General features: G+C 37.8%; 1 protein-coding gene across 4 annotated transcripts in view; it reads right to left on the bottom strand.

Moving 5' to 3' along the window:
* Positions 1-22484, bottom strand: part of ATXN7 (ataxin 7) — a 134978-nt gene that overhangs the window by 50896 nt on the left and 61598 nt on the right. For all 4 annotated transcript variants that reach the window (XM_060766431.2, XM_060766430.2, XM_067463448.1 and 1 more), the window contains one exon: positions 6220-6324. In XM_060766431.2, the coding sequence (XP_060622414.2) occupies positions 6220-6324 (105 nt within the window). The remainder of the gene's footprint in view (positions 1-6219; positions 6325-22484) is intronic.

Below are 22484 nucleotides of genomic sequence, written 5' to 3'. Positions count from 1 at the left end.
CATTTCACCAGATAAATGAGGTAGTGTATTAATAAGGACCTTCAAGAGGTTCCTCCACACTCCCCTACACTGCAACAAACTAACATATTTCACTTTAATTGAAATAGAGTAATACTGTAAATACATTAAGAACAAAATTGTTTGATGTAAATACAAGGTTGAACAAAAATAATCACAGTCACTCTAATCCTTCCAAAAAAATAATACATGCCAATATTTACTTTTCCTCCCAGGTGGCAGACAATCCCATTCACTGTTGACTAGCTTTTAAACTTAGATTATTATAAACATCCTTATATTGTCATAGATGGTTACAAATATTTGACCTAATATCTTCAGAGACATTCGTTTATTATTTTTCTGTCTAAAATATTTGAGGTTTTTTGCTTGCAAAAATCCATTAATTAATTCCCATTCTGAAAAGTACAGAAACATGACAGTGTAACACTTAAAATAATGACATTTAAAATATTGGGGGGGGGGGGGGGGGAGAGATTTTTCAAAATTCAGAATCTCTTTCTTGTTAAGTTAATATGAAATACAGTTAAAAGATACCAAAATAATTGCTCCTTTCAATTACAAAACACACTGAGGTGTCTCTAGATCACATTACAGTGTTTTTTTTCCATCTGGTTTGTTTTAATCAGTAAATACTTAAAAACATTCTGCATTTTATGAACTTATGTCATACTTGTACACAATTACCTATGTATAAATGAGAGAATATTTGGGACATCTGGACTCTTTTTATTAGCACTTTACTGAAAGGATCCTGAAACAAAAATAATGGCAATGACTATGTATTGTCGAAGGCTTTCATGGCCGGAATCACTGGGTTGTTGTAGGTTTTTTCGGGCTATATGGCCATGTTCTAGAGGCATTCTCTCCTGACGTTTCGCCTGCATCTATGGCAAGTATCCTCAGAGGTAGTGAGGATGCTTGCCTCACTACCTCTGAGAATGCCTGCCAAAGATGCAGGCAAAACGTCAGGAGAGAATGCCTCTAGAACATGGCCATATAGACCGAAAAAAACCTACAACAACCCAATGGCAATGACTTGTTTTGTTTCCACATACACCAGTGTTTCCTAAACATTTTGACAGTCTTCCCACAGTTCCAGCACAATTATAATCCAGATGTAAGTCCCACTGAATTTAATGAGATTTATTCCCTTGTTTCAAATCATTTACTGTTTACTAGCAGAAATAATAACAATAATTTATGTGAAGCAATAAAAAGTGCATATCTGAACACACAAATGTTCAGATATAAGATTCAGATATAAGATTCAAGAATATGTAATTATAAAAAGTTTGTATTCTTGTTTGCAGGGTAGTGAGGAACGTGTGATCTCTGAAACAGTCACTAAGATAAACTTTATAGATGAAGAAGCAGTTTTTGTTCCAACCACTTAGATTGTTACCTTAGAAATGCTGTTTATTTCTACTGCAAATGTTTTGTTTGTTTGTTTGTTTTGCAATCTTCTACCACTATGTATTGGATTGATTCAATCAAGGAAGTCACAGACATGAGTTTGCAAGACCTGAGCAGTGCAGTTGGTCTCATGCTAAATAACTAATTGTTTTATTGTTACCTTCTCACTGTGCTTTTATGTCACCTGTGGGAATTTTGAACTGTTTTGGAACATTACCAATACATTTTAAATAAATTGTCATCGTTATCACATAACATACTGTTACCTCTCATCAGTAATTTAGATTTAATTAACATAAAGCTATGTGGTTTGCATCACCTGTGTATTACATATGGTCTGCATCCTGTATGCTGCACAAAAGGATAGCCTAAAACTGATAGATACAGTAGCACTTTGGAGGCAAAACCTGTTTTGAACCTGAAATTCGATGGGCCTCTACAATGTACTCATTGATGGACAGCCAGATACAAATTCTCTTGAAATCTAACATATGTCTACTCAGAAGCAAGTCCAATTGAATCAACCTGAAGAAATAAGGCCGTAATTCCAGGTTTGTGCTGAGTACACAGAAATAAATAGGAAAAGGGATTTTCACACGCTATCTACTCTTTGTGCTTGCCTCTGACTTGAAACTGAAAAGTAAAATTAAAAAGACTGACTAAACAAAACTAGCAAACAAAACACAAACACATATTAATTATATATTTGCTCATTACAAACATAGAAAGAAGAAAGTTGTCAACTGCTTAAGGCAACAACTCGCAATTCTTAAGCACTGTATTACAACTGTACTCTTTACAAGCAAACCAGAAAGACTACTTGAGATAAGTAAGAGCTGACTGTAACTACTACTTGACGAAAGTGATGTGCAACAACACACCCCTTAGTCAAAAGGGAAACAAAAAGGAGCATGGAAGCAAAGGGGGAAAGGGCAAGGTACTTTTCTTCCTACATGGGTTCAACCCGTGGAGTAACAGTTTCACTTTAAAAAATATTGACAACTTCTTTTTACATAGCATAGGCAAAATCAGGGGAACCAAAAATTGAACAAAGGTAACCCTCCATATTGGGGAACACGCAATCCTAACAGAAGGCAATCTGAACTTTTGCACCCAGACTACTACGCAAGTTAAAAGAATAATAATGGTAAAGTGAATTACGTTAAACACATTCTGGCTGCACATACTTGTCATATTATTTGAAACAAGATGATCACGAAAACAGCAAAAAACTGATAGGTTGCAAGAGAAATAAAAGGATGACAGATTCATTCAAGGAAGGAACACTTGAAGCTGAACCTACAAATTTAGAAAGTGAAGTGGAAACTGCACTCTGAGCACTTGGGAGAAATAAATTACCAGGAACAGATGGCATACCAGTAAAGCGGCTTCAAGCTACAGAAACAGAATCTATTCTAGTTTTAACTAAAATCTGTCAACAAATATGAAAAACAAAACAACTGCCCACGGATTGGAAATGTTCACTATACATTCCAATCCTTAATAAAGGGGATGCCAAGGGCTGCAATAACAACAGGACCATTGCATTAATTTCTCATGCAAGCCAATTGGTACTCAAAACAGTACAACACAGACTTTTACCACGTATGGAACAAGAAATGCCAGATATTCAAGTTAGGTCCAGGAATGGAAGGGGCAATAGGGATCATACTACAAGCATATGTTGGATTACAGTGTACACCAAAGAATTGAACGAAAATCAGTCTGGGATTTCTAAATTATAGCAAAGCCTTTGTCTGTGTAGATCATGGAAAACTATGGAGTACTCTTAAATAAATGGTATGCTACAATATTTAATCATCCTGATAAACAACCTGTACTCAGGACAAGAGGCTACAATCAGAACAGAAAATGGAGGACAATTCGAATTGGCAAGAGGGATCAGTGAAGGCTGCATATTATCATATGCTTAGAATAGCATAAAGCAGAATTAGAGTCAGAGCAAGGAGGTGTGAAAATTAGAGGAAGAAACAACTACAGTTTAAGATATGTTGATGATACCATATTACTAGCAAAAATTGAAAATACTTGGAATGATTACTGAAGAAAATCATGGGAAAAAGTACAAAGGCAAAAGCTAAGCATTAAGACCAGATATGATTTACATAAAGTCAAAGTAGAGAATGAAGATACTGAAACAGTTCAAGATTTTCCATACCTTGGTTCAGTTGTTAATCAGAATGGAGACTATAGTTAAAAAAAAACTAGGAAGGGCAACTACAAAGGAATTAGAGAAGATCTTGAAGTATCATGGTGTATATTTGAATACTGAAGTTAGGATTGTCCATTATATGGCATTTCCAATTTCTATGTATGGTTGTGAAGGAAAGCTGATAGGAAGACAATCAACTCATCTGAATCATGGTACTGGAAAAGAGTTCTACAGATGCCCTGAACATAAAACAAATAAATGGATCATAGGGCAAATCAAGTCTAAACTCTCTCTAGAACCCAAGTTCACTAAGCTGAGACTATTGTACTTTGGGCATAGCATGAGAAGACAGGATTAACTTGGAAAGAAAGTAATGTGTGGTTAACTTAGAAAGCAGGAGGAAATGAGGAAGACCAGATTACAGATGGATAGACCCAATCATGGAAGCCACAGCCCCGAGTCTCCAAAACCTGACTAGGGCTGCTTATTTAGGGTGACTAAGAGGTCTCTTGAGTCATAGAGTTGCCATAAATTGGAGTCAACCTGACAGTAGCTAACAACAACAGGGTGCAAAATAGATATGAACTTCAAAAGTATGTGATTGCAGCAGGCGTGTTGTACAAACATTTCACAAGCTACAAGAATTGCTCACAGATACAAATATTGCCTTGGTTAGATATGTGAAGGTTGGGTGGGGGGGATCCAGGCAAAAGCCCCCCCCCCAAAAAAAACTTGGTTTCCCCCCAAAACCCATTCCTGTAGAAAAATGGTGAAAAATATGTATTATTGAATATTTTCTTTGAAAAATATCTATACAGTACTTAAGATAATACAATCATATATTTACTCTATCTACCTTATTATGAAAAACTATAGTACAAGTAGACATTTATGTAAGATTATGTATTAAATTACGATAACTGCTGGTTTTGGCTTGCTTTTTTCCAGTTCTTTTGATGGGAATGAGTGCTTGATAAGTGCTTGGAAAATCAACAGAACCAATATAATATTCATTGTCTTATTCAGGTTAATAGTTTCCTCAATATTTAATAGGGTTTTCTGCCCACTCCTCATAAACTGGCAAATGTAAAGTGGGTTTTTTATTATTCAGGTTTTCCTTACAGTTCATGACCTAGTAGCTCCATTTCTAACAATAATATTTTAAAAACTAAACTCAATTTGTAATTATTTCCTGGAAACCACAGTCTCAAATAGGATATTTTGATATCAAGCCAAGTTATACACAGTGCATTTTATGTGCCTAAAATAACAACATAACTCTCAATCTTAAAAGCATGCCAATATTGCATTATTTAATCTTTCTAAATGTGTCTATTGTTTTCAAAACAAAACCTGAAAATAAGATCTCCCCAATGGCTTTAAAAATTCTTAATATGTTTAGTATTAGCATGGGGAGAGGGAGCCTGTGGACTGGTTTCTAGAAGAACATGACCACAACACTATCCTTTGCATAAGATTAAGAGAAGCATAAGACATACTTAGAAACAATGATTATATTATAATTTACCTGCATATCTTTGTGTATTTAAGGCCACCTGTTAATGCAAACTTCTTAACACTACACTGAATTACCACTACCATTATACCAGGTTATAACAAGCATAACATGATTGCGTAAAAAGCCTGATATTGAGGCAACATCTGAATACAGTATTAGCAACTGCTTGATGTTGACAGAACTATCACATTAGAGACAATGCAGTCTAAAACAAAAGCTCAGCATTGAATTTATGCCAGCAGAGGTAAGGGAGCTTTCTTCTTCTGCCCTCAGATGCCTTAACAGTTTGCCCTGAAGACCTGGGAAACTCTTTGGCACAGCTTTTCAGTAGCATGGGCAGGTGCAAGGAGTAATGGCACAAATTCCAAATGGGTGTTACATTGGATTTGTATCATAGCTGAGAACGACCAAAACATGCTAAAACAATATAAAAGGCTAATTGCGGATGATAATGTAAATAGCTAGAAGAGCAACTGGTCACTTTGAAATTGCCTGAAATTCTCCCTTAATTGCATATGATAAATAACAAAATAACTGAATGCAATACATACATAGCATAAGCATCTGAGCTAGTATCACTTTGTAGCAAACTACTGAAAGCAACAGGCTTCCACTAAAAAATCCATACTGTTATGTTACAGTTCACCTTTTTCAAAAACACAAACAAAAAAAACCCCCACTGTATTATTCGACTTGTTTAAGTGGTTCCAAATGTTACTAGTAGATTTTCCTTAGTGGGAATTTTATTCCATTCTGATGATGTAAGAAAGCAACATATATCACACCTAATCAACGCTCATTTCTTGAAATAACAGGAGAGAAGAACAATGCTAGCATTCAGATGTAGACATTACATAACTAATTTTCACCACACAACTTGGTTACCCCTTGAAGAAAACAACCAAAACTTTACAGGCATGGATTTTATAATTTCCCATAAAAATAAATTCATATTTATATTTATAATATATTTATATAACAACATATGCAACACCAGATTTAAAGATCAGAGAGAGAGCGATAATTGAAAATTGCCAGGCTTAATCTGGGCTTCACCTCACCCCTAAAGATTAAAACAAAGTTCAGCACTTACCATAATGTGATTGAAATGCCTGTGGTTTCACGACCTGATTACAGTGGTTACACATCACCAAATAGAAATCATCATGCGCTGGACAAAGACCAAATATTGGCATATCTGGAATAAAAAAGACAAAACAGCGTGTCTAAAAGCTGGTCACAAGAACTCTGCAATTTATGTAGAAAAACTGTATGATGCCGCCACTTGTAAATCACGGAGGCCCAGCCTTTCAAAGGTAGCCCTTGGGGCCGAAGAATTGAACATGAAATTGCAATGAAATGCAACATTAAAAAAGCATATTATTGTCTTTCAAATAAATTATAGAAGTACTTGCTTTTGGTCATTATCTACAGGCAGAGTGATTTTGTATCATCTCAAGCACTTTATAGTTTTTCAAACAGAACTTTGGGCAGAACACACACACAACCTATAGTGAGATAATGACACGAATTTCAGCACAGGTTCTTTACATGATGTTTTAAACTGCATGTGAAGGTTTAAACTTCATACATAAAATATAAAGTTTAGACCTTCATACAGAAAATAAAAAAACATTTCTAAGTTTTTGATCATATGCATACACCCTTTGCTATTCAACTGCCAATAAAAACTGATCTTTTTCACAAATATGCACAGGATTGGGTTGAGTACGTAAGTTCTGAAAGAATTCTAATAGTTGCATTCAACCGCAAACCATTTATTACCAGAGTATAAAAGAGAATGAAGAGAATGTGCATTCTAGGGGTATATCTACACTGTAGAACTAACACTGTTTAGAATCACTCAATGCCATAGAATCATGGGAGTTGTAGTTTTACAAAGCCTCATCTGCCCAAGAGTGCAGATACAAACTACAAATCCCAGAATTCCATAACACTGGACCACAACAGTTAAAGTGGTGTCATGCTGCATTCATTCTACAGTGAAGATGCACTCAAAGTTAAATATGGTAAATAAAAATTCCGTTACCACATACTTTTAAATACGCTCGGAAAATTCAAGTAGGATTTTTAAAAAGATTTGAAAGACTTTTAGTGCAATCTAGACAAAAGAAATTTTATCAGGACACACTGATATAAAATGTAATAAAACACAATTATTTTAACAAGCATATCCTGCAGAATCGATACAGATAAAATGCTGGGAAACCACTGCCGTATAGCTTCCAAATAAAAACATAACAATGCTACTTATATACCAAAAGATAATTAACAAAGATTTTAGTATGCATGTTATTTGCTAAATAAAATTCAAAGCTGTCAGATTATTGCAATTGACAGTTGCAGTTCAACAACCTGTGGAGGGCCACAGGATTCACTGTATTTCAATCAGTTTGACTGGTTTTAAAAATATTTATGAACTAACATCTGAAATAACGGTTAGCCTTTATTTTATCCTCATTTCTTTTTAAAAGCAATCCACAATTCCACATTTCAACCTTACAAGGAAATACAGTAAGTTTAACATTACTTTAAAGTAGTTTAAATACAAAAGATCGACTCTCCTTCACACTTTTTCTTTATGCCTGACTCAGCCCTCTGTGATCAGGGCATGGCTGCACTGGTGTTACACGTGCCAGTCAAGTTCCTGCGTCATCCATTTAATTCGGATATTTGGCAACACTCAATAATTAAAATAGTTGTAAGAGATGCACAATGAACAGCTAAATCATCTCCTTTCTTTAAGCAGCAAGACTACCTATGCAATACGTGTCATTCTCAGTTCTGTAATGAGATTAGCATAGTGTATCCTACGACAGAATGACATTAAGGATGACTCTTCCCTAGACAAAGAAAAAACAAAACTAACACAGATCAAACACAATTAAGAACTCAAAAATACAGCATTACTTCCATGGTGGCCAGAGTACTATATTCTTACTCAGTACACTGATTATTGATATAATAAATCTGTCATGAAATACAGTACTGAAACAGAGGTTTATAACCAAAATTATCCACGATTAGGCCTCGATAAAAAGCACACACCCTTCATTAGCTGTAATATGAGCTGCTACAACAACATTTGCATAGAAAACAGGGTCCTGTGAATGAGTTGGTGATTCAAGAAGTGCCTATATACTATTAAACTGCTTGCAATTCACCCCCCCCCCCCCAAGTAGAATCTGAACTTTAATCCGTACTTAGCTCATTTTCTTTCCCAGTACCTAATTTACATGAACAAACCCTAGAGCTATTTACAGTAGTTCTTTCGTTACATTAAACATAATGTATTACACAATTCTTTCTGGAACTGAAATCAATTTTAACCTTGCTGACTTATCAAAATCAAAAGAAATTACATATAACAAAAAAACATAACATAAAAAAAGACTCTAGCAAAAAAGCATGCGGGAAATGCGGAAGTACTTCATCAGTGTCGTTGATGAACAATGAAAGCGACAGCTCCCTTGGCGGCCAGAAAAAGTTAAATAGCCTTTGTGTGTGTATGTATATGTTGTATGTCAAAATTAGCATATGTTTGCCATATGTGTGTACAGTGTAATCCGCCCTGAGTCCCCTGCGGGGTGAGAAGGGCGGAATATAAATGCTGTAAATAAATAAATAAATAATAAATTCAAATACTCAAAATATACTGCATAATCTTCCAATATAATCTCCAGAAAGGGCCACACATTTTTATTTTCATTTTTTTCCCTGTCCAAACTTTAATTTACCTGATCACCACTTCAAAATAATGCCAAGTTATGACATTCTTAACTTATATTATATAACACTCTTAACTTATTATATTATTGCATTAATAGGTTGAAAAATCGATGGTTGAAAAACATTTTTAAGGCAATAAATTACTTTTAACTTTAAATAAAGGCAGACATATTTTGAAAATGGACTAAAAGTTACATCAAGATGAAAATGAAATGTGTAGCTTTTGATATGTTAATGAACAATATCTTCCAGTAAGACTAGCCACCATAGCAAATGGCAAGGAAAGCTGAATGTTGTTGTTTATCAGAATTTAGAGGGCTGATGAACTGCAAAATCCCCGCCCCCATTTTAATATACATAACAATGAATCTAAGTTTCTCTGTTATTAACACAAGTCAGAGTTAATTTTCATTAACATACCCCTCTACATAAGATCTAATTTATCAGCTAACTGCTGATAGTAAGGTATGCTTCCGGATAGATTAGACTTTGAAGGGAATGGTCAACAAAATGATCAAAAGTTTGGAAGTCAAGCCCTATAAGGAGCAGCTGAAAGAGGCTTGTTTTGTTTAGCTTAGAGAAAAGAAGGCTGAGAGGGACATAGTACCCATGTTTACATATCTGAAATGATATCACATTGAGGAGGAGGCAAGCGGGTTTTCTGCTGCTCTGGAGACTACGACACAGAGCACTGGATTCAAACTGCAGGAAAAGAATTTCCACCTAAACTTCAGAAAGAACTTCCATGTAAGAGCTGTTTGGTAGTGGGATATCCTGCCTCAGAGTGGGATGGAGGCTCCTCCTCTGGAGGTTTTATGTAGAGGTTGGGTGACCTTCTGACAGGAGTGCTTTGCTTGAACATTTTGCATGTTCTGGACTGGATGGCTTTTGAGGTCTTTTTCAAGTCTATGGTTCTGTGATTCTAGGTAATTAGAAATAACAGATGTTTACTCATTCCTGCCAACAAAAACTAGTTGACCTCTATCAAAATATTCACATTATTAAATAAACTGGAACAGGTTGTAGCTGAACTTGCAAATTGTTCAATTGTAAGAAGCCATTCAGACTCCACATAATAAAATGATCATTTCATTCTGTTTTACTGTTAACAGTCATAATGTGATATGAAAAAGATCAAAATCTATAACCATATACACAAATATGAGTGGATCATTATATTGCATTTGTATCTTGCCAGTTCTCTATTCCTATGTTCACAAGACCAGTCTGTTCTACTTGTATCGGCATCTCCAAAATAAAATAAAATAAAAATCACTACACAAATGTGTTTGATTTATAATGTCCCAATTTTCTCCAGCCAAGTGGCAACCTTGTCAAAAAGACTGGAATTATCTTTCCAACTATCTGCAAAACAAGACTTTCCAGTATTTGTATCCATGCACCATCTACTGAATGACTGTTTATAAATATATTTTTAAAGAATAATAACGCAAAGATCTTTTCCGACTGAAATATTTCAAATTGTTCTGGTTTTAAAAAAGAAAATTTGCTAGATGTTGATATCCATGGAATGTAGGAAAGAGATTAGCACTATCCTTACTGTCAGCAATGGCACATTAAGTATCGTTATCATATTAGTCAAAAAATTTACTAATTCTTCTGGAAGAGAGGTTCACTTGCACATCAAACCATGAAAACAAATTTGTAACAGAATGTCACAGTGCTTAAAAATTAAACCCAGTATTACATTTTATTCCCTCTCTTCTTCCAACAATACAAGTGATATATCTTTGGAATCAACAAACATTGCACTTCTTTCAATCAAACAGATGAGTTCAGTGCTTTCATTCTTTACTAAGTGGAAGAATGGGATAAGGCAAGATAAGAAACCAGAGACACAGATATCTTTCATTTTGTTTAACAAGCTTAAGTTCTGAGAATGAATGAATATATCATGAATATGAAACTTATTCCTGTTTTTGTTTTACAGCCAGGCAAAGACCTTTCTATTCTGGTAGGTTTTTGGCAGGGAACTGGCTGCAAAGCAAGTGTCTTTTAATGGGCGGGTGTTAAGTCTTTTTTCCTGCCACAATTTTTATTAAAAGAACAGTGCTTTAGTATTACAATTTGTTTGATTTGCCATGAGTCCTAGTCTTGGGAGAAACACAGGTTATAAATAAAGAGAATCAACAAATAAGGGGACCTGGCTGAACGTAAGTACTGAGCTGGAGTCATCTGGAGCAAGATCATTTCACCCCGATTCACTGCTGTAAATGAAATTCAGGGTTTCGGATCACAGTTTGTTCCAAACTCTGTCTATAGTTTCCACTTTGAGATGTAAAATGAAACTCTGATTAATTAATCTAGGAGGAAATCAATTGTGGCATACAGAAAAGGGTGGAGTACGTGGGCCCAAGATTTGTGCATTCCTCAGCTTGGTAAACAGATACTGTTATATTCAAGCCAGGTCATATAACACAGGCAGATTGTATGTGGATGTTTTTGTTTGTTTGAGCAACCTTATATGGAAAGATTTTGGTACTATAAACTAACCTGGGATTTTAAAAATATAAACAGAAATATTAATGATAGAGATTTGTTGTTAAATCTTCAAAATTTGGTGAATACTGGTTGGAAAGGTATCAACATAAAACCAACAAACTCCTCTCATGACTAGTTTAATGGCAGCTGTTCCTTTTATTGCAGAAGAGTCGGGCCTCGTTTAAAAAAGAAATGACTCCTCAAATACACCACCAAATATAGAACCTGTGCTATAAATCGAGATAAGCCTTTCTGTTTACATGCCTTCGGGATTCCAATTCAACATTTAAAAACTTTGTGTAACTCATACCCAAAAGCCTGCAAGGAGCATCCTACTGCAAATATAAATGAAGCATGAAATTGTTTCAAATGCTAGTCATATGCAATGCTCAGTAATAGAAATTCACTGAAAGACCTTGGGCAAATCACATTCTCTCAGCCTCAAGGGAAACCACAGGGAAACCCCTTATGATCATCTCTTGCCTAGAAAACCCAGTGATAGAGACATCTTAAGGTCGACAAAGCTCAGACATTCACACAACAATGTCAACAAAGTAGAAAAACTACTGTGAAAAAATTAGGAAATGTAACTATCATATCGATCATTTTTCAAAATGCCAAAAGCAACATACATTATGAAATGATAGAAATACAAAAATGAAAACTCCATCCAAAGTGTAATAAATATTTGCAAATACTTCACTGAAAAGCCTGAATAATGCCAAGCCTTCCTATTTGGAGAGTTTCTGTGCTCTCTCCGTAAGTTACAGGTTGAGTATGTCTCATTCAAAAAGCTTGGGCCTGCAAGCGTTTTGGATTTTTCTGGATTTTAGAATAGATATATTTGCATATACTGTACATAATGAGATATCTTGGAGATGGGATCCAAGTCTAAACACAAAATGTATTCGTGTTCCATATAACACCTTCTACATATAAACTGAAGAGTAATTTCATACAGAATATTTTTAATGGTTTTGTGCCTTAAAAGAGTTTGTGTCCACATGAATCTTCAGAGTATGGTGTCACTATCCCAGCCACCCTTGTGGACAATTTTGGAGTATTTTGGATTTCTGGATAAGGGGTGCTTAACCTGTAATAGTATAATGAATGAACAAAACATGAAACTGGGCAACTGGGATGGGTACAATGTCAAATCGTAATTAACTTATGGAGCAGTGACTATCTCCATAAAGTACATGCATTCATGAACACAATTTTTAGAGGAATATAAAATAGTAAGTTTAAAAATCTGAGTACCTTCATTTTAAAAAAAAGTTTAAATATTATTAAGAAACGATGATGAGTGATTGTGGTGTTAAATTAGTCTATACATGGCAATTAAAATTAATTCTGAACTTGACTGAATAAAACACTAGAATCATACTAATGATTTTGTTTAATGTTTTCCTCACCAAATAGTTCAAATCAACTACCTGACCTATCATTAAAACTTTGAAGATAATTATAAGGCATGCAGAATTAAGACATCATAAATTTAGTAGCTAAAGGTAAAAGTCAAGGAAACATGTTAAAACCAGACTTAATTTGCAGTAATTGATCCATACTGATTTTACCCAAATTTGTACATGAGTTATGGTTTAAAATTGCTTTTACCTATTTTAACTGCTGTTAAACATCTTGCTTTAACCCAGGAATGGGAAAAGTAAGGCCCGGGAGCCAGATGTACCCCCCTGGGTGCTTATCTCAGGCTCTCCTTATTTTTCTTGTCCTCTTAGTATAAGCACATGGTGGCCCACTGCATTCTTATGCCAAAAAGACAAGGGAGAAAGGCACACAAGTGCTGAGAGTCCTCTGGAGCACTCTCAGCCACTGCGTATCTTGCCCTCCTCTCAGCATAAGGACAGTGTGAGTGGCCCCATCCTTATGCCATGAGGAAGGTTCAAGGAAGGCACACAGTGGCTGACAGCTCTCCAGAGAACTCTCAGTCACCACCTGTCTCACCTTCCTCCTGGCATAATGCCAAGATGACAGACCGAAGATCAGAGAGGAGGAATGGGGCAGTTGCTGCATGTTTTGAATCTTCTTCCAGCATAAGGTTCTCCTTATGCTGGGAGAAGAATCTGAGAATGACCCCTGCCCTGTCTTTCCTGGCCCTTCTCGCCCAGCGTGTGCCCTGCCCCCCTCCCTCCTAGCCTGGCCTGGCCCTCCTGGCCTGGCCCTCAATGTGGTCCCAAGGCAAAAACGTTTGCCCATGCTTGTTTAACCTGTCAAAATTGTAATATGCTTCTAATCTGGTTTTGTTGCTGTTCTGTTATTCTAGTGCTTCCTTTTGCATGACTTGATTACACTGACTTTAATGTATGCTGCCCTGTGAATCTAAGATTTAAGATAGGAAATAAATCAATGACTGTGGGATTTTTTTTTTTTCAGAAAACAGACATCAGTGTGGGCTCCACAATACCAATGCCAAAATTTAATTTCCAATAATGCTCTGTACCATACATTGCTGGGTCAAACATCTCTATGTCCTGAAACATGGGACTCATATCAATTTCTGCTTTGAACCCACAAAGTGAAAAATATGGTTGAATCTGCCCCTTAAATTATGCTGGCGCCAAAACATATATACATACTTTTGATGCTTAATAAGCCAGCTTCAGTGAACTTTTTTATACATAACTTGGATGAGTGTATATAAGCAGCATGCTTATCAAATCTGCAGATGATATAAAGCTGGGACAGATGTCTAATAACACAGAAGAAAAAAATCACGATTCAAAACTATCTAGTGAAAACCACCTTGGCCCAAATCATCAAGATGAAATTCAATAGAGCTAAGTGTAAATACAAAGTTAAGTACACAATAATAAAAACAAGCATAGGATGGGGAAGAACTGGTTTGACAGCAGCAAATGCAAAGAGAAGATAGGTGTCTTCACTGCTCACAGGATATATCTTAACCAGAGGTAAACTATAGCTGCAATTGCTATAATGAGTTGCATTAACAGAACTATAGTGTTCCTAACAAGAAGAAAAAAATGAAACAACATGAAATGGGGGAAAGACAAATAAGAATAGAAGAACTAAAACATTAACTAATTGCAATGAGCTCATTTTTCTTATCTGCTGCAAACACAGTGTCTATTACTGCTATCAATCTACTGGATCTTCATCATAGAAAACCAAACTGAGATTTATTTGTTTCACACTTCAGTCATCTGAAGAGAACTCGAGTTCATGAAACCTTATATTGCATTATAATTAATGTCTTAATTTTCAAGGCACTTCAGGATTCTTTGTTGTTGATAAAATATAGATACCCTCTTAAATCAGTTTAGGCACAAGCATAGTTTAAGGATAATGATTAAATCTTAAGCTTTAGTAGATAATTCTGCTTTGTTTTTCGATAGATGCCAGACTTTTCAGACTTTATAGTAGAAATAATTTTGCAATGCAAAACACACGGCTGTTTAATGACCAAAGACACTGAATTTTGAGCCTCTGGCTATTGTAAATAATATGAACAAGCACAATGGCATTTAAAAATAGGGAAAAGATGCCTGTATCTGATGTGGTATTTCTTATAATTATGTAACTATTGAAGATTACCAGCATTCTTAGATACCCCATTTGATGACATCAGAAGCAACTTGCAGTTTCTCAAGTCGCTCCTGACACGGGGAAAAAAGGACAGTCAGAAATCAAATTACCAAGATAACACTTTCCCCACTTTTCTCCCATGCACAAACCGAGGGAGCGTACTGCAGGAAAAAAGGAGATTTCTTCGTTCTTATGTGTAGTATAAGGCTATTCGGCAATTAAAGGTCACAAGAGAAATTAAACATAGCCACTTTCACATGTGCTTATTGCACTTCCACCAATATTTCCAGTCCACATTTTAAATTGCAAGCACATGTATTTGTGCTTTGCCCAAAAACCCAGAGTATTTTAAGCACACAAAGCAGTGATCTCATAATATCACTGGAGCCCTTAATGTAGCATAAAAAGAGGAACTCTGAGGACTTGATGAACTCTGAAAATATTCATTTGTGATTTAAGAACAAGAAAAATGCTTGTTTAGAGAGTAGACACTTTTCTTCCTTTCGCACAGTGGTTCTCAACCTTGGGTCTTTCTGGTGCTTTGGACTTCAACTCCCAAAAGTTTCAGATGGCACGGCGAGTGGTCAGGCATTCTGGGAGCTGGAGTCAAAGGATACACCTAAATTGTAGGATCAATGCAGTTTGACACCACTACAACTGCGGTGGCTCAATGCTATACAATCATGGAAGTAGTATTTTTACAAGGTTGTATCCTTCTCCGCTAAAGAGTGCTAATGCCTCATGAATCTATTCCACAGCACTGAATCATTGCAGTTAGTGCCAAACTGCATTAATTCTACAGTGTAGACGCATCCCAAAAGAACCACCTGCCACCATACCCCTGTCTCCCTGATTCCTCTAGCCATAGTGAGAGATGTATGCTCTTTGTGATAAAATTTAAGAAGCACTCACACAGAAATGTACACCAAAAAATGTACACATCTATTGCCATCTAACTACTAGGTAAAATTAATGGCCTCTTTTTGAGTTTCTTTTCAATCATCACTGTGACTAGGATATTTCCTGACTGTATCTAGGAAGTCATAATTATCTTAAGCAGAAGCACCATAAAAATAATGCAGAAAAGGAAAGGGTGTCTCTCAGTTCAGACATCAGCACTACAGAAGGGCTCCTTATTTTAAAGTTCAGGTCTAGGTTATACAGACTTTGGTGATTGTTGTTGTTGCCATTATTATTATTATTATTATTATTATTATTATTATTATTCCAACTCTTGTAAACCTTCAAAACCAGGACGTTCTACAAACATCACTCTCAACTTCTGGAAAGATTCAAGCAGTACTGCCTCTAGCAAATCCTGCAAATCTCTTGGGAAGACAGTCGGGCAAATATCAGCATTCTGGAAGAAGCAAAGACCACCAGCATTGAAGCAATGATCCAATGCCATCAGCTTCACTGAACCATCCACGTTGTTTGAACGCCTGATCACAGTCTCCCAAAGCAGTTACTTCACTCTCAACTCAAGAACAGAAAACAGAATGTCAGTGTACAGCAAAAGAGATTTACAGACGAGCTTAAAGCTAATCTTAAAAAAATGTGGAATAGACTCAGAGAACTGGGAAGCCCTGGCCCTCAAGCGTTTTAACTGGAGGCCAGCTGTACTATGGATTTTGAAGAGGCACGACTAGAGAGTAAAAGGGAGTAATGTGTAAAGAGGAAGGAATGTCAAGCAAACCCTTGTTGGGATATCCTTCCATCTGGAAATTTATACCCTCATTGCAAAAGACCATGCGGATCAAGAATACATCTCTACAGTCACTTATGAACTCATCACAATGACTCTACCCTTGGAAGGCAATCATAATTGGTCATGAGTGATAGTCTATGATTACGATTTCTTACGCACCTCTACCCAAGGCTCAAGGAGGGGCACAACAGAGATTAAAGTACAATTAATAATTAAAAGCACATAAAACACATAATAAAAGATCATTTCTGAATGATAGCCTATATACAGGTTTGGACTGCATTTTTACAAATGAACTAGTTAGCAGAGGTAACTTATAGATTATTTTTTCACTTTCTTAGAACTTGCAGTTCTTCTAAGGTAAGATCAAATGTATGACAGTACCATTCAATGGAGCTGCAGTGGTGCAATGAATTAAACCTTTGTGCCAGCTGAACTGCTGACATGAAGGGTGGTGGTTTGAATCTGCGAGATGGAGTGAGCTCCTATCTGTGAGCTCCAGCTTCCCATGTGAGGACATGAGAGAAGCCTCCCACAGGATGGCAACATATCCAGGCATCCCCTGTGCAATGTCTCTGCAGATGGCCAATTCTCTAACACCAGAAGCGACTTCCAGTTTGTCAAGTCACTTCTGACACAATAAAAATAAATCAACCGACTATGCCAGACTAGTCTCGTCCTTGGATGAATATAATGCACTAGGTATCTAGATCTATTTCAGTCTGGTTTCAGACCTGGTTATGGGACAGAGAAAGCTGTGGTCACCTTGATGGATGACCTATGCAGAGAACTAGACAGGGGGAGTGTTTCCCTGTTGGTTCTCCTGGACCTTTCAGTGGATTTAAATACCATCGACCATGATATCATTTTGGGTCTGCCTTTCTGGAATGGGGCTTGAAGGTACTGTTCTTCGATGGCTGAGCTCTTTCCTAGAGGGACATTCTCAGAAGGTAGTGCTGGGGGACTTTAGTTTGACTCCTTGGTCATTGGCCTGTGGGATCCCTCAGGGCTCTGTGCTGTCTCCCATGCTGTTCAACCACTGGGAGAGGTCACCCAGAGTGCTGGGGCTGGTTACAGGGAGCGTACAACTCCTCTGTTGCGAAAGCTCCACTGGCTGCCAACATGTTTCTCAGCACAATTCAAATCGCTGGTTTTGACCTACAAAGCCCTATATGGCTCTGGCCCAGGTTATCTAAAGGACTGCATCTCTTTCTATGAACCTGGGAGACATCTACTATCTACTGAGGAGGGTCTTCTCTCTCTGTTACACAACCCATTCAAGCACGCTTGGTGGGAATAAGGGAGAGGCCTTTTTGGTGGCTATTCCCAGGCTGTAGACTTCCCTCCTAAGAAAAACCAGAATTGCCCCATCCTCTTCTAACAGGCTCTTGGGGAAGGGTAAGGGGAGGCTTTGGGGGGGGCGGATGAGATTGAAGGGGGAGGGATATGAGTTTAAAAGGCCATTTTAATATATTTTGCTTTTTAAATTGTTTTTACCACACTTATTATTTAATTGTTTTTTTAACTTTTGCATTGCTCTTTTTAAACTGTTTAGTGTGGATAGATGTTAGACGCCTTGAGTCCCTATCGGGAGAAAGGTGGGATATAAATGATGATGATGATGATAGTAGATAGGCCTTTGGTCTGATCCAGAATGACTCTTCTAATGTTCTTAAGTACTAAGGAATACATTGCAGGGAGGTAAACTGACTGTTGAATTTTAGAATTCCTAAATTATAGCTAAATATTAGATACCCCTTGATAACATATGTCATTGTATCTTCTATTAATGTTTGCCACATGTACAATCTATATAGAACTATTTTAGTACATAGCAAACAGCAGTGGCTGGAAATCTTTTTAAAGAAGAGACCAGCAAAAGAAAAGGTGTCATTTAATGTATATGGTTACGAACATAACTATAGTGTTTAAGTAAAGGTAAAGGTTTCCCTTAACATTAAGTCTATTCGTGTCCGACTCTGGGAGGTGGTGCTCATCTCAATTTCTAAGCCAAAGAGCCAGCATTGTCCATATACACTTCCTAGGTCATGTGGACAGCATGACTGCATGGAGTGCCATGACCTTTCTGCAGAAGCAGTACCTATTGATCTACTCACATTTGCATATTTTCAAGCTGCTAGTGTTTATGTACACCCATTTTCTACCAATTAAGGGATATTTCAAGAACAGGCTTTGTGCCTGACACATTCTTTGATCAAGATTGCTTGAAACAACTGAGATTGACCATAAATTAATGAAGATAACCACCAGGTCAGGCATAATTATTTTTAGATTGTCTTTAGGGATGAAATACCATAGTGAGTTAGACTGACAAAAAATTCAAAAGGCCATTCTCACTTAAGGTATATGGTTCTGTTGATTCTACATAGAATACCAATATGGTTGATAATAAAGAACCCTATAGCATCTTAAAGGTGAATTTTTCAGGGACCAGAATCCATTAGTAGGCTCTGGTCAGCCAGCCATTTTGTATAAGATAACCTAGGAATCCATAGGAATTCTGGCACACCAATTACAAGCTGTGTGCACAATGTTGACTATTCCTGCTAGCAACAAAAGCAACCAAAAAAACCAGTTTTGCTCCATGCTTTGTCTTATCAAGTTATCCCAATGTAGATGCTCTTTATTCTAGGAACTGATTTTCTTCCAGGAAATAAGGGAAAGAATGCATGGAATGTTTTAGATGTGTGTCTTTCCCAACTAAGCAGAGAAATGATCTGATTATAAAATATTTTTTATTCCTTACAGTTACTTGCTGAAAGCCCTATTTGTGACCATGTTACTTGCACTGACATTAAACAAAACTGGTCAGGCAATCCTCACGAAAATACTTAAAGCAATTCAATTGAGGAACATTATGGAATTCCACAACACTTTTGTAAGTACTTTTTAAAGAGAGGGAGAGATGTCTTTTAGCATCTTTAAAACTAATCAAGAACTTTGTCAGGTTTCCTGAAAGGGTTGGTAATATTTAAGTATAGAAACACCATTGCTAGATTCAGTCATCTGGGGCATAGTTACATAGACTATCAAAGTATTTACAAACTCTTTTTTTACATGACTAAAATATTTGGTGTTCCTCCCCCCACCCACCCCAAAATTCAGATAGTCAGTGTGATTAACTATACCCACATTTAAAATGTCATATTTGAAGTGCAGCGATATATCTATATATATATAATAAAGAAGAGTGTTTGTATCGGACAGAGGAATTGTGGAGGGAGGGCGGACGGTGTATGTGGCAGCGTTCTGATTGGCTGCCGCTGTGGTGCTATTTGCATATGGTCTCTGATTGGCCAGCTTCAATAGGAGCCCCTGGTGGAGAAGAGGGTTCATGGCAGAAACGGGGCATGACAGAAGGAAATTTGCATATGGTCTCTGATTGGCCAGCCTCAAATCCAACATTCCGAGATGAGAAAGAGAGGAAAGGAAAGGCCGGGGGCTGGGTCAGAACACTCCCAATACAGACTGAAATAGGCATACAGAGCCCCCATCACCCACTCTACATCCTACTGCAGTTTGGAGGAGGATGAACCATGGATGATGGGACTTGCAGTACCACCACTCACATTCTGAGACCGCTGTTAACCTTATCCAATGACTGATCAGGACCAAACTTCGCACAGAGACCTCTCTTGACCCACTTTACGTCCTGGTGTGGTTTGGCCGGGGATGGACCGTGGATTATGGAACTTGCAGTACCATTGCTCAATTCTTCAGACCACTGCAACCCTCATCCAATTACCAACAAATACCAAACTTGGCACACTGAGTCTCCATGACGCACTCTACATCCAGGTGCAGTTTGAAGGAGGATGCACCATGGACGATGGGACTTGCAATACCTGCACTCCCTTCCTAAGACCATTACAACTGCCAGCAATGATGGATCAGGACCACAATTTACACAGAGAGCCTGCATAACTCACTCTACATCCTGGTACGGTTTGGAAGAAATTGACAATGGATGATGGGACTTGCAGTCACTTCACTCACTTCCTGAGACCACTGAGACCCTCGCCAATGACTCATCAAGTCTAAACTTGGCACATGGAGCTTCAATGACCCACTCTACATCCTGGAGCAGTTTGGAGGACGACAGACCAAGGATGATGGGACTTCAAGTACCTCCACTACCCAAGACTGCTGCAAAACCCATCTAATGACCAATCAAGACCAAAGTTGGCACACAGAGCCCCCATGACCCACTCTACATCCTGCTGCAGTTTTGGAGAAGGGTGGACCATGGATGATGGAACTTCCAGTACCTTCACTCACATTCTGAGACCTCTGCAAACCTCATCCAATGACGGATCAAGACCAAACTTGGCACATAGACCTCTCATGACCCACTGTACGTCCTGGTGTTCTTTGGAAAACTTTGGAGATGGATGATGGGACTTGCAGTACCTTTGCTCACTTCGTGAGACCACTGAGACCCTCGCCAATGACTACTCAAGACTAAACTTGGCACATGGAGCTCCAATGACCCACTCTACATCCTGCTGCAGTTTGGAGGAGGACAGACCATGCATGATGGGACTTCAAGTACCTCCACTACCCAAGACTGCTGCAAAACCCATCTAATGACCAATCAAGACCAAAGTTGGCACACAGAGCCCCCATGACCCACTCTACATCCTGCTGCAGTTTTGGAGAAGGGTGGACCATGGATGATGGAACTTCCAGTACCTTCACTCACATTCTGAGACCTCTGCAAACCTCATCCAATGACGGATCAAGACCAAACTTGGCACATAGACCTCTCATGACCCACTGTACGTCCTGGTGTTCTTTGGAAAACTTTGGAGATGGATGATGGGACTTGCAGTACCTTTGCTCACTTCCTGAGACCACTGAGACCCTCGCCAATGACTACTCAAGACTAAACTTGGCACATGGAGCTCCAATGACCCACTCTACATCCTGCTGCAGTTTGGAGGAGGACAGACCATGCATGATGGGACTTCAAGTACCTCCACTCCCTTCCAAAGATTGCTGCAACCCTCTTCTAATGACCAATCAAGACCACACTTGGCACACAGAGCCCCCATGATCCACTCTACATCCTGCTGCAGTTTGAAAGGGGATGGACTTTGGATGATGGGACTTGCAGTACCTTCGCTCACTTACTGCCACCACTGCCACCCCCATCTAATGACTGATAAAGACCAAACTTGGCACACAGAGCCCCCATGACCCACTCTATCTCCTGCTACTGTTTGTAGGAGGATGGCCCATGGATGATGGGACTTCAAGTACCTTCACTCACTTCCTGAAAATAATGCAGCCGTTATCCAAAGACCAATAAAGACCAAACTTGGCATACAGAACCGCCATTACCCACTTTCTCTAATAACCCGGGCAACGCCGGGTCCCCAAGCTAGTATGACATAAAGTTAATTTATTGCAGCCTAATGCTTACATGTGTCAGGATCTAATCAGAAACATATATGCCCAAGGTGAAAAGACCTTGATGGTTTCTGCTTCATTGTGAGTTCACTGATGGAATGAATTAATTTCAACCATTTAGTGACCTCAGAAGCTGGAGATGCAAGTTAAAGACCATAAGAATGATTTGTAATTCACATTCTGAATAGCAACAGGTCAGATATATCTGATCCGATAATACATCTATTCAATCTGTCAATAACTGCAAAACAATTCATGTTTATGTTTATTCAAAAATGAATTTCACTTCAACAGGTTTCATGCCCATGTAAGTCTCTTGAGAACTACACTTTAACAGTTATTCCAGTATGCAGTACCTATCTCCATAGTGCAGATCTGTTTCCCTGAAATCTGAACTGTAT

The sequence above is a fragment of the Anolis sagrei genome, chromosome 2, assembly GCF_037176765.1.
Source record: "Anolis sagrei isolate rAnoSag1 chromosome 2, rAnoSag1.mat, whole genome shotgun sequence".
Lineage (NCBI taxonomy): Eukaryota > Metazoa > Chordata > Lepidosauria > Squamata > Dactyloidae > Anolis > Anolis sagrei.
This window is presented reverse-complemented; position numbering and strand designations above follow the sequence as displayed.